The 17,203-nt window shown below is 47.0% G+C and overlaps 1 protein-coding gene across 9 annotated transcripts in view; it reads right to left on the bottom strand.

Moving 5' to 3' along the window:
* LOC147032944 (nuclear factor 1 A-type-like) overlaps positions 1-17,203 on the bottom strand; it is a 401,548-nt gene that overhangs the window by 120,411 nt on the left and 263,934 nt on the right. For all 9 annotated transcript variants that reach the window (XM_085870986.1, XM_085870985.1, XM_085870982.1 and 6 more), the window contains one exon: positions 2,199-2,385. In XM_085870986.1, the coding sequence (XP_085727112.1) occupies positions 2,199-2,385 (187 nt within the window). The remainder of the gene's footprint in view (positions 1-2,198; positions 2,386-17,203) is intronic.

Below are 17,203 nucleotides of genomic sequence, written 5' to 3' on the forward strand. Positions count from 1 at the left end.
AGGGTCTTCAATGCAAATGGTTCCAGTTTTTTTTTTTTTTTGCGAGTGGTCTCAAAAGGCATTAGATATTTCAGAAACGAGTGTGACCAAGTGAACTGAGCAATGGAGTTCGGGTGTGTTACTACTAAGCTTGGGGATCCTTTATATTGGACGCTGAAATAATCTGAGCTTTATTTAAATAGGTTTGCATAGCATTCCCATTGAAAGGAAAAACCCAGCCAGTTTCAGGCATTTCAGTACTTTGGATAACACCCGGCATCGCAGCATGTCGTGCCAATACTGTTTCCAAATTAATTTCACCTTCTTTCCAGGGCAATGAGCAATCCTAATCTGGGCCCGTTTTGGCATTCCCATCTGAGCACTTGTTTTATGATGCTGGGAACCCGGGTTCATTTATATTCATTTGTACATAGCACAATGCTGCAGAATAGCATCAATGGCTGTGGGCATGGCTGTGCCACTGATGCAATGCCATCTGCTGGTTTGGGCAGGAATTTGGAATTTGGCCATGGTGCCGGTGATAGCTTGCCTACTCATTCTGAAGGACATCATGGGATTTTTGAAGTCCATCAACTAATGCTGGCAGATGGGACACCTGCTTCATGTCCATCCAAAATATGGCACACACATTGATGAATGCCAAACACCAGGATGACAGTTTATAGCTGGGTCAGGATTCAAACCCAGGCGAGACAGCTTTGAGGTGAGTGTGCGTACCTCGAGGCCATCCTGTCAGACCTCCTGGGTTCATGATGCACATACTGTGTGTATTTGCCGATCATTTACTCAAGTAAAAGCACAATGATTTATACTAATGTAATAATTACCTGAGTTGCCAACATATATATATATATATATATATATATATATATATATATATATATATATATATATATATATATATATATCTTCTTCTTCTTTCGGCTGCTCCCATTCGGGGTCGCCACAGCGGATCATCCATATGATCCGCATAGTGATTTGGCACATGTTTTACGCCGGATGCCCTTCCTGACGCAACCCTGGTCGCCTCTTACGACACAGGGATATGGTACACCTATTTTAACCGGGGTATACACCGGCCCAGTATACTGGTACTCATTTCACCGACCTCGGAAGGATGACAGGCTGAGTCAACCCCCTGGTGTATTAATTCAGTGGCCCAACGGGGCTTGAACTCAGGACCTTTTGGATCCCAAGCCGCTTCCCTAACCACTGCGCCAACACCAGGCTATATATATATATATATATATATATATATATATATATATATATATATATATATATATATATATATATATATATATATATATATATATATATATATATATATATCTTCTGCAGACAGATGCAACATTGCCGAGATCTTTATAGAATTCCTTATCGTCTGCAGAGATCGTTACTAAAAGCAGTAGACCTCTCCAAGTATTTGACTGATCGATTCATGCCACTTGTATCCTCACTATAATTCACGGACCGGTGTTTGCGTGTTTGTTTATCGGGCTACTCCTCATACAGTTGTGGGCCGATTCCATCCAGACTTGCTACATAGGATCAGCATGACCCCCATTAATGTATAGGGGTGTTTTTATCTTTGCCGGTGGTCTTTGGAGGGTGTGAGGGGTGGGGTGGATGAAATTTTTTGATGTAAATGTGTATCGTGTAGCGCCACCTCCAGGTCAGGGAGGGTATTACAAGTGTCCACCGTTTACAGTGCAGTATTCCTGTCCCCACGTTTTCCACTGCAGTAAGGTATTTTGAATTACAAGCAGTAGGTGTATTTTTGCTTCATGAATGTAACCTGGGTTATTTTTTTTGGTGCATACAGTGATGTCAGTTGCCTATACACCACCCAAATTTAGGTATGCATCAGAAGAATACGCTGCATGCATGGAACAAGATAGCTCGTAGGGCGAGTACTTTGCTGGTGCTATTAATTTACTTAGCAGGTTATGTCATTTTAGCTGGGCTTCTTCACAGCGTGTAAACTTCACTGTTTTCGGATGTGCATGCATTGCTTATCGTTTACCATCAACAAAGATTTCCAAAATATTTATGATCAGATATAATGACCAAAACCAAAGGATAAATGTATGCATCAAGTAATAACTGACTCCAAATTCAATTGAAACTTTTCAACCAACAGGTGTCAAAAGAAGACTGAGTGAGAAGATGTGATTACAAGTTCCAACAACACTCACTCGGAGATGTCGGAGAACCTCCACCGCCTTCTGAAGCAGTCAGAGGTGGCTTGGTGTCAGCGGCTGAAAGGGGCACGGGTCGAGGCATTGGAGGTGGTGGGGGTGGAGGCAACATTCCAGGTGCCAGGAAGGAACCTGTGGGTACCTTACTCATCCCAGGTGCTGCGACACCACCTGCACCATTCGGCTGTTGTGAGACAATGACAGGTGATTAGAATCCACAACAGACTCATATCAGTACTTTTGGTGCTTTTTAGATTTTTAGTGAATATTTGTAAGAAAGAAGTCAAATGCAGTTGGGTCAAGGGTTGTGACCACTGTGGGTTGAATATGGCTTGATAAGGCGAGGTTTGTGGTGGAGTAGAGGAACAGGAAGAGTGGAGGTAACATGGAGGTACAACTCAAACTTGTGTAAACCAAGGCAGACAAGTCATGGCCTCTGTAATTCTGAAGACAAATGATGCACCCCTCGTAAGAGCTATTCCCCAATCAAAATCTTCCAAATTTCGTAAATTGCACGTAGACAAAGTTCATTGAAAAAGATTTCAGAACGAGGCACAATAGTCCAGAAAAGGCATTCATTTACTTTTCAATCGATAAATAATGGAGGCCCGTTCTCTTGACAGAGCTTCGGGACATTTATGACAATCGAGGAACATTTCATGATTCGAAGCAATCCTGGACAGATTGCTGATCCATTGCAGATATATAATTAGCAAGAAAAATATTTCCTTACGAAGCATGCATACTTAGATTGAAAAATAAAAAGTTGTTATTTCTTTGGTCTATTGTGAGATATGGGAAATATTTGTTCTGAGAACGTTTTGAACACCACGAGGACATCTCAATCATCTTGTTGTATTTCCAATTACCGTATTTTATATCATATTTTGCAAAACAATGGTGTCTCAGAAAATGCAATTGGACATTCAACATCACCGATAAACAGTCGGAAAAGCTCTGGTACAGCAGGTGTGGAGTCATTTGGTGCCGACATCAGATAGATAAAAAACTAGTACAAAATCAATCCATGAACAACAACACTAGAGGGATCAATAGGTAATCAAATAGCAAATATAAAATCAGAAATATATTAGGAACAAATTCATATTCCCTGTATTATAAATTTTATCCCCACCTTCAGCTATCAACATTAGGATACCACGACCTCCCCTTTCCCCCTCTGTCACCACATCTTCCCTCTGAAGAAAAGTGTGGAATAACCCCTCACCGTCACTATCACAAAACGTCAAGGAAAGCAACACCTTAATTGAGTACGTCTTTAAAGTCTCTCCCTTATCTATACGAGCAGAGCATCCACCCCATGGACACCTATCAGTTTCAAACTTTCGATACTTGATTGTCCTTTTAACAGTTGCTTAGGATGTTTTACATTAATGGAAAACTTATAGGGAGGGCATGGCGATTGTGAACATGACACTTCTGAAGATGTGTTAGGCTTACAAAAATGGTGGACTAATGATTTATTTTTTCAGGTTACAATTATGAGTGGCATTAGACCAGCTGTCCAACAAATTGGTATAGAATGGACATACATACATACATACAAACATGCATACATACATATTGTTGTGGTTACCAAATTCGCAAACCACCATTCAGGTCCCTTAGGTGAGATATCTCGGTAAGCATATGTGTAGTTAGGCCCAAACCCGTTGTCTAGTGGGAATACATGTCATTTATGCGTGCTGCGACTCTTCAGGATAGCCGTTTTTCTTTTACTATCTTTATTTTGGACCAACCGCCATTGTTACCACCGCCAACCGCGTCTCAACAGTCGTCACATCAACCACCCACCACAACGCCGCTTCACCACAACAGCCACGACCTTTCCCGTCACACCTCGCAACCGTCGCATCGCCACCGTTCTTGCGCCGCTTGTGGGTACCGGTATTGGACTCGTGCAGGGCGCGCGCCGAACAGCGTGTACAAAACCACGGATTTTCCGCTCCAAAAACGGATCAAAAACGACACACGCCCACTTTTGTGCCGTCCAATCGGTGAGCGAGGGGCGATTTGGCCCCGCCTCCAGGGCGTTGGAGGGCGGTCGCTATATGCAAATTCATGGATCAAAATGCATTCACGCCCACTTTTTCTCGGGCCAATGGGGAGCGAGGTGAAAGGTCGAAGGCAGGGGGTCAAAGGCGAAGCCACGGGGCTTATATAAGCGGCTGCGTTCGTCAGAAAAGGAGTTGGTCGTGGTCGTGTGCGTTGGAGTTGAGTGCAGTTGGGAAGTTCGCAGGAAGAGTTCGGAGTTGGAGTCGGAGCGAAGAGGACGGAGCTGTGGAGAGGCGGCGGCGGCGAAGGCAGACGAGGGGGTGCTCGCGTCGGTGCCGGGAGCTGCACACCAGGGAGGCCGACGGCGCGACCTGGTCGAGGTGGAGACGCTCGTCGTGGGACTCGAGACAGAGTAAAAATCCTCCTTTCCCCGAGCATCAGCAACCCCCTCCTGTTTCCCCCCGCGCTGAGATAGTGCGACCAAGGGGGCCCCTTTCCCACCCCCTACCAGACACTGTCCGCGAGGCCCGCGGAGTTGAGGCAGCATCGCCGCTCCGCGTCTCATCACCAGACGGGTAGGCCCGACCCGGTCTCGGCCTCAGGCCCGCTTCATCCTTGAGGGTGTTCTTTTTCTTGGTTTTGGGTATGTGTTGTCGGCGCCGTCTGTGAAGTAGAATTGTATAATTGTTGCCGTGTGCTCGGTAGTCGGATAGCTCTGCATTGTGTCTTCGCTTTTACATTTGCTTTTTGTGTAAAATTGCATTGTGTTTCTCTTCTTTTCTATGTGCTTTTGGTGGAATTGTATATGTGTGCTTTCCGTTCATCGCGAATAAATGTGCTTTATTATTGAACTGTTCTCCCGCTTCGCTTCGTCTTTTCCTCTATTGAATCCCCATCTTACTTCACGTAAAGGGTTGGTAGTGGGCTGAATACGCCCGATAATTAATCGAACCGTCGAGGTCGACGAATAACACCACTCGGTTATCCCGATAGTACGGAACGGGTCGCTTAAGTGGCCCGTGTCCGAAGTCGACCTGCAGCGAGGTGCGATCGCCCGGTCTACCCTCCGTGTGGGTACTTAGGTAGGTCGAATTTGGCGAGCAACCCTATCCCACGCGGGGGCTGATTGGCTCGATCGCGGTGAGACCGAAAGTTCCAACCGTGACTGGTTCCCGGCGTTAGTCCGAGAGGGTCACGACTGGATTGTCCGTCCGGTGGGCGACGTGCCGCGATTCGAGTTACGTGGCCGTCAGCACGCCGGCGGGCGCGAATCCGTAACACTGGTGTCAGGTCGTGCGATACAAATCCATCGCCCTCCTCGCGGCACTGGTATCGGAGAACAGGAAAACGGGCTGTCCTGTCTCCAATTAAATTCACGGGAATCGGTCCAGGGGTGAGAGAAGCGACCCCCGATTCCCTCCAAATTACGAGCGATTCAAATTAACCCTTTAAGAGAAGCAAGATGGCGTCTCAAGGCGAGCGGGAGCCGGGGGTATTAGAAATGGATGTAAAATGTGTAGAATCCATGGCTCAGGATGAAATCCCCGTGCAGGAAATGTTGGTTGTACAGGAAAACGAACTCACCCAACTGAACCCAGAGCCCGAAATGGGTGCGGCAGCGGCCGCGGTGTATGACACCTCCCCCCCCCCTCTCCACCAAAACCCTTCCCCAACCCTTGCCGAAACGGCTCAGCTGAGTGCATCCGACAAAGCCCAGCTATGCACCATGCTGGCGGCAATGACAGCGAAAATGGATGCAAACGCAAATGAAATTATAAACGAAATGAAAGGCATGAACAAACAAATGAACGAAAAGATGGATGCGAATACACAAAAATTGGATGCGAATACACAACAAATGAACGGAATGGAAACAAACATGAAGGAAGAAATGAAAGAGCTACGGGGTGAGACGCAGAACATGGGCCGATGCCTGCAGGCGGGCATGAAGGCCGTGACCAGGGAGCTGGGAATGGCGACCCCACGTGTGGGAGCAAACGAGCTGGAAGGGGGTGCAACGGCTGACAGGCCCGCGGTGGAGGCGGGTGAAAAAATAATTCGGGGAACGTGTTGGGCGAGGGTCGTGACAGAAGAATCGACGGTGACCAAAAGGGAAAAATTAAATGGGGAGACCAAAACGTGTGAGACGAGACACGAGGTGACGACAACAGAAACTTATAAATGTATAGAGACACGGGAGACAGAAAAAATAGAGAGACTGCACGATGAAGACGGGGTAAGTGACGCGCACACACACACGGAGGTAGTGGAGGATAGTGAGGTTGAGCTCGCGGAGCGTGTAGGGACCCAGTGCGAGCACCTGGATGGCCTCCTCCAGGAACGAGAGGAGGGAGTATGCCCCCTTGAGGCGAGTCACGACCAGGTGAGTTCGGTCGTGCTTTGCGAGGTTGAGGGGACGGGTGCACGGAGAGCTTGGGGGGTATAGAGGCCCCGGAGACCCTTGTGGGGACACGAATCCCCAGTGTGGTTGTCCCTGTGTGTGTGGTGCAAGGTGTGAGTGCGTCCCCGTGTGTGGAAGCGACCCCGTGTGTGAGTGGTGTGGTGGCGATGGTGCCGGAGTGTGTGCTTCCCAGCACGCCGTGTGTGGATGAGGCACCGCGGTTGAGTGCCCCCGCGTGTGTGAGTGAAGGACGGTGTGTGGATGAGGCACCGCGAGTGCGTGGAGCCACGTGTGCGAAAGGGGTGATGGCATGCGTGGGTGAACGGCCGAGTGCAAGGGAGACCGTGTGTGTGAGAGAGCGGTATGTAAGGGAGATGTCGGTCGGCATGCGGGAGCACGCAGCCGCGTCTCCCGGTGTGAATATAATGGAGTGGAGTGTGTGCGTCGTAACACGCAGGTGTGCGTGGGTCGAATGGCGACGACGGCGACAGAAGAAAGAAAGCCGAGTTGCGGCTGTAGTTGTTTCGGGGACCGTGCCGGGTTCACCCAGCAGTGAGCACGCGGTCCGTGCTGTGCAACGCACGAGACCGCCACGTGCTCGCTTGCGAGAGTGAAGTCCCGGTCCGGAAACGCCAGCGGTGGATTTGCCGATCCCGCGGACGGACAAAGTTTCGGCAGGACTACGGATTTGGACCGGACGGGTTCTCCACGCGATCGTGTGTGTGAAGCTCCAACGGGCAAAGCACATGTGTTCGCGTGGGGAACCCCTCGAGACGTGGGGCTTGTGTTTTTTTTTGCGCACGGTGACGCCATGGCTGCACGTGGGGTTGGAATCCGGCAGGAGGGGTATCCCTGCCGGATAGTACCGTCCAAGGAGGGATGAGGAACACGTGCAGCTGCATGACGTCACGGGCAGCTGCAAAAGGGCGCGAGCTGCGAGTTGCCGCGCAGGTGCTGCGCATGAAAAAAAAAAAAAGAGGAGCAAGCCTCACTTTCGGGTGCACAGGATTCCTGGGCAAGGGGTGGAAGACCCCCCTTACCCTGGGGCACAGGATGGAAACTAGTTAGGGGGAAGGGTTAGCTTAGTTAGACCGACTTCATGGGGCAGCGGTAAGTCCTCATGGAGTCCGTGGAATGGATTAGTTAGAGGGATTGTAGCGAGATTTAGGTTGGGAAATAAAATGATTTATTCGAAGACATGGACAGACTTGTGAATGTGTAGAGGGGACGTAGCTTAGCTACGTAGTGTTAAAAGGAACGTGCTATAGTTTAAGGGACGACGTGGGAGCACGAGTTAGTTAGGGGATGTAGTTAGGAGGATGGCAGAGTTCAGTGGTGAGTGTGTTGAAGAGTTGGTGAGTGAAGTGGAAGCATGTGCTTGGTGAGTGAGTGAGGCCAGCGGGTCTGTGTGTATGGAGCGAATGGGGAATGCATGGTGCGATGAGTGATTGGGGGGAGGAGTGACTCCCGCCCAAGGGACCCCGGGGTCAGTATAAAGTGAGTTAGGGGGTTAGTCGAATTGAAAAATGGAGGTCGTTTTGTTGTTGGTGGGGGTGTAGGCTCGAAACCCATTTGGAGGGGTGCAGGAGCCCTGTTGACGGGCTTGGGAGCGTGGCTGCGAAAGGTGAGTATCGCTGAGTGGGTACCCCGGGCACCAGGCTAGTCGGCCGCGGTAGGCCAAGGGCCCATGGGGGGCCGGGATAGCGAAGTGGGCACGGGTGCGCCTGCTTGGTGCGGGGGCCCGGGGCGCCATTAGCCGCGTGGGCAGTGTTGTGGGCACGGGTGACCCTCGGAAAGGGGCCCGGGAGGCCGGCCTGCCACGTGTGCGTTTAAGGGGAGGTGCCATGGGGGCACTCCCCGGTGTTAGGGAGCTGGTAGGCTCGGAGGCAGTGTAGTGCCCGGGGGTGCCATAGCGGGAGATTCGGCAGAGGGTCGTGCCTGCCAAAGGGAGCCACGTGTCCCAGCCAGGAGACCGTGTGAGGGCACGGAAAGAAAATTGGGGGGCGAGGCCCGAAATTGTGAGGACACCAACACAGGCGACGGGAATCTGGGTTGTTAGAACCAATAGTTTAAGCGAGAGGCGCTTGTTGAAAGCCCCGGGGTAGTTTAACAGTTAAATGGTTAGGGTAGATTAGGAGATGTACCCCTTCGCACCATCCATCCCCTCGCTCTCGTTGTGGGCCGCTGGACCCACTTTGGGTTAGATCGCCGAACTCTGGGGAGGTCATCCTGAGGCTTCGTTGGGCCTCGACACAGGACGCTAGCTCTCCCTTATTCCCCTCCGGGAAGGGAACGTAGGGGTTGGGAGTAGGCTAGGTGACAGGATAGGTTAGCCGAACAAGGACGATAAAGGGGGTTAGGGGACGATTTATAGTAGGGAAGTAAAAATAAAAACAACAAAAAAATAAGTTGGGGCTAAATTGGGGTTTGACAAATTAAAGGAGTGGGTATGTACAGTGACAGGCAAAGGCGATAGGTGGGAGGGAGACAGGTAGGTAGGTCCGAGCCCGCCTTCCAAGTGGCCAGCACCACCGCACTCCCTCCACTGAACGGCAAAGGCTGGCCAGCTTCATCTGCTGGCTGTTTTTCTTCAAGGCCTGTGCCGGCCCACTTCATCGGCAGCTGTTGATTTGCTGCAAGGCCTGTGCCATCGGCTGGCCGTGTTTTGCTTCAAGGCCTGTGCCGGCCACTTCATCTGCAGCTGTTTTTCTTCAAGGCCTGTGCCGGCCAGTTCATCTGCCGGCTGTGTTTGCCTGCAGCGGCCTTCTTCTTCTGCGGGCTGTGTTTGCCTGCTGCCTTTGCCATGCCATGCCCACTGCCCCTGCTCACCAGCCCCCGTTCAATTTTTGCTTTGCCCCCCCCCCCTGTTCATTGCCATGTGCGCCAGGATCAGAAAGCAACAGTTTGCAAGCTGCAAGAACTGCCCTGTTGGCAGCTACAACACGGGCCTGCAGTGGCGGCCCGTGCACCGTGTTTGTGTTCATCCATCCATTTGTTGTGTTCATTGCGTGTGCCACTTGAGCTGGCACGGAGACTGCATTTGTGCAGCCCATGCACCGTTGTGGTTCACTGCGTTCAGTTAAAACCATTCATCCATCCATTCGTTGTGCTCATTGCGTGTGCCACTTGAGCTGGCACGGAGACTGCATTTGTGCAGCCCATGCACCGTTGTGGTTCACTGCGTTCAGTTCAAAAAGGAAGGCCTAGGGACTGCGTGTGAGCAGCCAGCCACGTTCCCTGTCACCTGCATTGTTTTGAGCCAGAGACTGCATGCGAGCAGCCTGGCTCCCTGCTAACTGCTTTTCTTTTGCAGAGTTCAGTAATCCTGGGCCATGGTTTAGTGTTAAATTTGTAAGTTAAGATAAGATGTACTGTAAATATGAGTGCGCCCCCGGCATGTTTGTCTTAGCGCCGGCAATTTTATTTAAGTCGTCCGTGTGAGTGAGTTTGTTTAGGTAGTTACGCAGCCCTCAGGTTATTTATTTTGGGGACACGAATACCATGAATGTCACACTCAGGGATCCGTAGGTAAAATGTACTTGGGGGAAAACTACACATGATGGCACACGAAAATTTGACGACTCGGGACGAGTCTGTAAAAAGGGGAGGGGGTAGTGTTGTGGTTACCAAATTCGCAAACCACCATTCAGGTCCCTTAGGTGAGATATCTCGGTAAGCATATGTGTAGTTAGGCCCAAACCCGTTGTCTAGTGGGAATACATGTCATTTATGCGTGCTGCGACTCTTCAGGATAGCCGTTTTTCTTTTACTATCTTTATTTTGGACCAACCGCCATTGTTACCACCGCCAACCGCGTCTCAACAGTCGTCACAACATCAACCACCCACCACAACGCCGCTTCACCACAACAGCCACGACCTTTCCCGTCACACCTCGCAACCGTCGCATCGCCACCGTTCTTGCGCCGCTTGTGGGTACCGGTATTGGACTCGTGCAGGGCGCGCGCCGAACAGCGTGTACAAAACCACGGATTTTCCGCTCCAAAAACGGATCAAAAACGACACACGCCCACTTTTGTGCCGTCCAATCGGTGAGCGAGGGGCGATTTGGCCCCGCCTCCAGGGCGTTGGAGGGCGGTCGCTATATGCAAATTCATGGATCAAAATGCATTCACGCCCACTTTTTCTCGGGCCAATGGGGAGCGAGGTGAAAGGTCAAAGGCAGGGGGTCAAAGGCGAAGCCACGGGGCTTAGATAAGCGGCTGCGTTCGTCAGAAAAGGAGTTGGTCGTGGTCGTGTGCGTTGGAGTTGAGTGCAGTTGGGAAGTTCGCAGGAAGAGTTCGGAGTTGGAGTCGGAGCGAAGAGGACGGAGCTGTGGAGAGGCGGCGGCGGCGAAGGCAGACGAGGGGGTGCTCGCGTCGGTGCCGGGAGCTGCACACCAGGGAGGCCGACGGCGCGACCTGGTCGAGGTGGAGACGCTCGTCGCGGGACTCGAGACAGAGTAAAAATCCTCCTTTCCCCGAGCATCAGCAACCCCCTCCTGTTTCCCCCCACGCTGAGATAGTGCGACCAAGGGGGCCCCTTTCCCACCCCCTACCAGACACTGTCCGCGAGGCCCGCGGAGTTGAGGCACCATCGCCGCTCCGCGTCTCATCACCAGACGGGTAGGCCCGACCCGGTCTCGGCCTCAGGCCCGCTTCATCCTTGAGGGTGTTCTTTTTCTTGGTTTTGGGTATGTGTTGTCGGCGCCGTCTGTGAAGTAGAATTGTATAAGTGTTGCCGTGTGCTCGGTAGTCGGATAGCTCTGCATTGTGTCTTCGCTTTTACATTTGCTTTTTGTGTAAAATTGCATTGTGTTTCTCTTCTTTTCTATGTGCTTTTGGTGGAATTGTATATGTGTGCTTTCCGTTCATCGCGAATAAATGTGCTTTATTATTGAACTGTTCTCCCGCTTCGCTTCGTCTTTTCCTCTATTGAATCCCCATCTTACTTCACGTAAAGGGTTGGTAGTGGGCTGAATACGCCCGATAATTAATCGAACCGTCGAGGTCGACGAATAACACCGCTCGGTTATCCCGATAGTACGGAACGGGTCGCTTAAGTGGCCCGTGTCCGAAGTCGACCTGCGGCGAGGTGCGATCGCCCGGTCTACCCTCCGTGTGGGTACTTAGGTAGGTCGAATTTGGCGAGCAACCCTATCCCACGCGGGGGCTGATTGGCTCGATCGCGGTGAGACCGAAAGGTCCACCCGTGACTGGTTCCCGGCGTTAGTCCGAGAGGGTCACGACTGGATTGTCCGTCCGGTGGGTGACGTGCCGCGATTCGAGTTACGTGGCCGTCAGCACGCCGGCGGGCGCGAATCCGTAACAATATATACATACGTGCATACAAACACTTGCTCCATTATATAGAGATTAACTATCAGCACAAACATGAAGTCGAATGTTGAGCTGCGTTACTGGAATATAGATTTGACACATCCCATAGATGAACAGATTTTCTATAAACTGCATTGAACTTTTCTTGTGTTTTCTATTTTATTCAAGGAGCATGGTTTACATCGAGAAACCGAGAATGAAACTCACACGGGAAGTTTATGTGAGACTATCTGGGCCAAAGAATGGATAATAACTGTAGCCAAACGTTACAAACTCCTGCTCACACGCACACATGAGGTCTCGGTAAAAACAATCGATAACCATCCATTCACACAGCACTTGTCTGATTCTGGCCTTGACAAGTCAGACCTGTCTAAATGTTTATAGAAGCCTCATTCATTAAACAGATATAAATACTCCAACTTTCCTCAGGGTTGCCATCAGTGCTCACTCATAACATGGCAATCTCCTTTTCCATGTATCTCATTTTGCATCAATAATTTCCAAGTTTTGTAAATTTAACTTATTTCTATCTTCTCTCAAAATGAGGTGTGCTTGTTTTATGTTATTGCCATCCATCCATCCATTGGGACTATACTCTGTGCAGTGTTGGTGCTGCCGAAACAGTCTCCTTGGCTATTGGGCACAATCCTAGACAGGTCGCTACTCCAACACAGGTTACCAGCAAGCTGGCACTCATTTTACCAACATCAGAAGGATGACAGGCACAGTCAACCCCACCTGGTCTTAATTCAACAGCTGAGTGGGATTTGAACTCAGGGTCCTTGGATCCCAAGCCCACCACCATAACCGTTAAGCCAACACCAGGCATACATGTCATTGCCACAATGGAGTAAGGCGTGTCAAGATGCTCAGTCCTGGTCATATGTTCAGTATCCCGTTCACTCTGTCTGTCTTTCTGTCTGCAGGCATCAGTGAAAGTTTGAAGAACTACTTGATTCCAAGTTAATTCAATATTTTGAACACTGAAGAACAAAAATTGGAACATGAACCTGCAGTTAAGCAGTACTTTGGCTCTGAATTTGGCAAATTATACGGAATCTCGTCCCGATTGCACATGCGCCCAGAGGAGCGAGGTAATTGTTTTAGTCTGTTTGTCTGTCTGCCTGACAAACAAAATTGAAAATCATTCCAAACAGAAAACTTACTGTTTTGGGGGATGTCATATAGGATACAAACAACAGGCACGAATAACTCATTAAAAGTGATAAATAAGGTGGTGTACAAGACGGTGCTTCAATAGTGGTAAACTTCCAAAAAAAAAAGTGTTTTTTCTGCAGCCTTTAAAACCTTCATTTTATTTCAATTGAATTATATATTTGAATACTGTACAGCACAAACGGCCCAGTTGGCACTTCCAAACACTTCCAAGTGAGCAGTACTTTGACAAAATATTACGCCATTTAATACCATCTCGACCAATCAAATTTGCCGCTCATGCTCTCAGTGTTGGGGAATATCGAGATACAGAAAAAAATTGGGGTTCATAGGAAATATAGATTGTGCTCGGAAACGAAAAACAAAAGTTGGAAAGACCCTTATCATGTCCTTTTTGTCAAGACTGTGCGAGATAAGGTGTTCTCTGAACTGTAGTTTCAAATGAAAAATGTTCAGTATACTGAACAAATGGCCAAGAAGGAGTATCGGCATCTTGCCCCAACCTTTCCCAACTGATTAATTATTTCCCCACCTTACTGGATAGCCAGGCTGCAATTATACCACAACGAAGTGAACTAAGAGGACAACAGGCTCAGATAATACATTGAACACTCTTAAAGGCCTATTATTCATGCAATAACAAGAAAGAAAGAGCACAATCAGAGATTGCAGACCCTCGCCAGGACTTGGTTTGTGTGGTGTATTTTGCGTGGCAAATAAATGGAAGGTTTTACTAAATGAAAGGGTGCCGATTGCAGATGAAAGGTCTAAATGGTCAAGTTGTAAATGTGTAAAGGTCAGAGGTCTAAAGGTGGAAATGTCATAAGGTCTAAAAAGTTCGAAATGGGTCTCAAGTGTTCAAATCGTCTAAATGGGCTTTAAAGGTCTAAAGGTCAAAAGGATCTTCAGGGTATTAAAAGGTCTGAAATGTGTGAAGATCTCAAGGGTAGAAAGGAGTCTCAGGGTCTTTGGGGTTCTTCAGGATCTCAGAGGATTGAAAGGGTCTTGGAGGTCTAAGGGTTCTAAAGGGTGTAATAGGGTCTACAAGGTCTAAAGGGTGTAATAGGGTCTACAAGGTCTAAATGGTTTTTGGGGTCTTAAAAGTTATTTTGGGTCAAAAGGGTCTTATGGATTGTAAAGGGCCTTAGGGGTATTTTGGGTCTTTGGGTCCTCAGGGTTGTTTGGGTCTTTTGAGTCCTCAGGGTCTTTTGGGTCCTCGCATTATTTTGGGTAATCGGGGTCTTTTAGGTGCTCTGGGTCTTTTGGGTCCTTGGGGTCTTTTTGGTCTGAATTGTTCTTGGGGTTGTGAAGGGTCTAAAAGGGTTTTGGGGGGCTTAAAGGGTCTTGGGGTTCTTGACGATTTTGGTATTCTTAAGAGTATGATGTAATTTATAGACATACCCACGTTCTGTGGAAACAAACAAACAAACGGACCCAAATGCTCTGGTGAGGGGAATTCTCTCGATATTTGTTTTGCTAGTTCTTCAATTCTGCAGTGCCATGTTGCATCGGGTCATCATTAGGAGCTAAGTGACATCTTATCAATCATCATTTCGGTTCTTGATGCGACATAGTGACCTTTTCTATCAAAGTTCTCGGGTTCCTTTTTGCAAAGCTTGCTTCGTGAAATGCAATTGTTGATATGATTTGAAGACATATAGATGTACTGGATGGGGCTGCACCATATGCACCTCACAATGAAAAATATATTCACTCTTTCACAAACAATCTTGACCATCTTATCATATGACACAAAACTCTTATCAAAATACACTGTGACACACAAATACACACACATATATATATATATATATATATATATATATATATATATATATATATATATATATATATATATATATATATATATATATATATATATATATATATATATATATATATATGTATATATATATATATATATATATATATATATATATGTATATATATATATGTATATATATATATATATATGTATATATATATATATGTATATATATATATATATATATATATATATATATATATATATATATATATATATATATATATATATATATATATATATATATATATATATATATATATATATATATATGTTGGGCTGTCCATACATTACACAATGCATGGAGGAAGGGTGAATTTATCGACCAGCGCAACTGAGAATTGTGGGAGGGCGAGGAATGTCTGACAAGGAATATTGTGGAGGGTGTGGGGGGTCTTTTGCCCAGCGTTAAGGGGCATCGCATCGCGCGAGGGAGGGTTGCAGGTGTCTAAAATTGCCGAAAGTTGTGTGACGTAATATATGGATAGCCCATATAAAGAAACTCAAATGGCAGCCTGGATTCTGCCAGAGTCTGAGCATTACCCTCATGAAAGTCACAGTTTATAAATTCGAATGCATTGTTTATTTTGTCTCCTATCTCACTCTCACTTATGTACATATTATGTACAAGCTTGATCTTCAGGTTTCAGAAGCAAGGCCTATAAAGCCATGCTCGAATGCAATCCGAGTGCATCGTGGACTTTGGAAGTTTTCTGATTCACATAAAAAGTTCCTTCAACAAAAAACTTATGATTACCCTGTCCCCATTTCCCGATGTTCCCTGATAAAGCATTACTGTTTTGTTGTTTTGCATAAAGATTAATGGATTATTGTTTTTTTTTTAAATAAAAGATTATAATGAAAATTAAACAATAAAGATTATTGGTTTGCATTCCCTGCCTTTTTAAGCGTTCTGCCCCTCTCCAACCTTTCATGGCCAAATGATTTATTTCAGAAACCCTCCTCTTGTAAATCCTCCAAGCTTCAGGTTCTGCTCACCTGCCCTCCTTCGTTCATCTTTTATTTCGCCTGTGGAATCACTTTCCTATTTGTGTGCAATCACACACTTCCCCTCAGGGTGTGGAGGCTCTCCCGAGTTGTTCAACATAGGCTATAAGGTCAACCCAAAATAGGCCAAATGTGAAAAATGTTTCTAAAACTCAAGTTTCATCACATTGACTTGAAATTTGAAGAGCCTTTGCATATCAAGTTACCAAATTCAATCACCTATTGATTTTGAGGTAAACATAGGCCAATAGGTCAACATAGACCAAGAGTTCAACAGGCAAAATTTCTAAAATCCTCAATTTTAATCCAATTAACTTTGAAATTTGAAGAGCATTTGCATATCAGGTCACTGAATTCAACCACTTATTATTTTTGTGTTCACCATTTGTGCTCAACAGAGACCAAAAGGTCAACATAGGCCAAATTTCTAAAATTGATACAGGGCCAAAACCTAAATATATCATTGTATCTCAAAAAGTTGTGGGGGAGTTATGACAAAACAAGGTGGATGAGTTGAATTGGTGACGAGAACAATTGTATTGGATTTTGGTTCGGATGCACCCCATCAGTGGGATACAAAACGTGAACTGTTCCACCTGACAGAGGTATGCATTTTATTGAGTGCCATTCTATTTTGTGCTGTTTTGCCAAGTTGTCACTCTATGAGTGATTTTTCATTTGTTTGTTTGTCTGCAGAGAACTTTTGTGTTTCTCTCCACAACCGCTGGTCAGATTGAGATGAAATTTTCAACATTGGTGCAACTACCCATGCAGATGTTTTACGGTCACGTGGTGTGGCAGCCATGCTGGAAAAATGAAAAAACTTTGGATCTCTCTATTTCTGAAACCGCATCAAGGAAAAAACTGCAACTTGACATATAGCAAGTACTCCTCATGGGGAATGAGTGTGATTTTTGAAGACGTCATAAATGCCTTTGTTATGACGTCATAATTTCATATGACCAAATTCAACGTCATTCAACGCTACATCCAATCAGTATGAAAAATTTAAGGGTCATCTAGGGATATAATAGTCCACAATTTTTTTTGATGAGGTCATCGGTCACGTGATTCGCCAGCCATATTGTTAAAAAAAAAAACTTTCAAAAATCTTCTCTGAAATGGCTGAACAGATCGAGGTGAAACTTTACACGTATAATCGCCTGCCTCTCCTTGAGGAACAAAATATTCACACATAAGACATCATAGGTCACATGGTGTGGCAGCCATATTGG

Source organism: Eptatretus burgeri, chromosome 2 (genome assembly GCF_056783735.1).
Source record: "Eptatretus burgeri isolate ZD-2024b chromosome 2, Ebu_testis_v1, whole genome shotgun sequence".
NCBI lineage: Eukaryota > Metazoa > Chordata > Myxini > Myxiniformes > Myxinidae > Eptatretus > Eptatretus burgeri.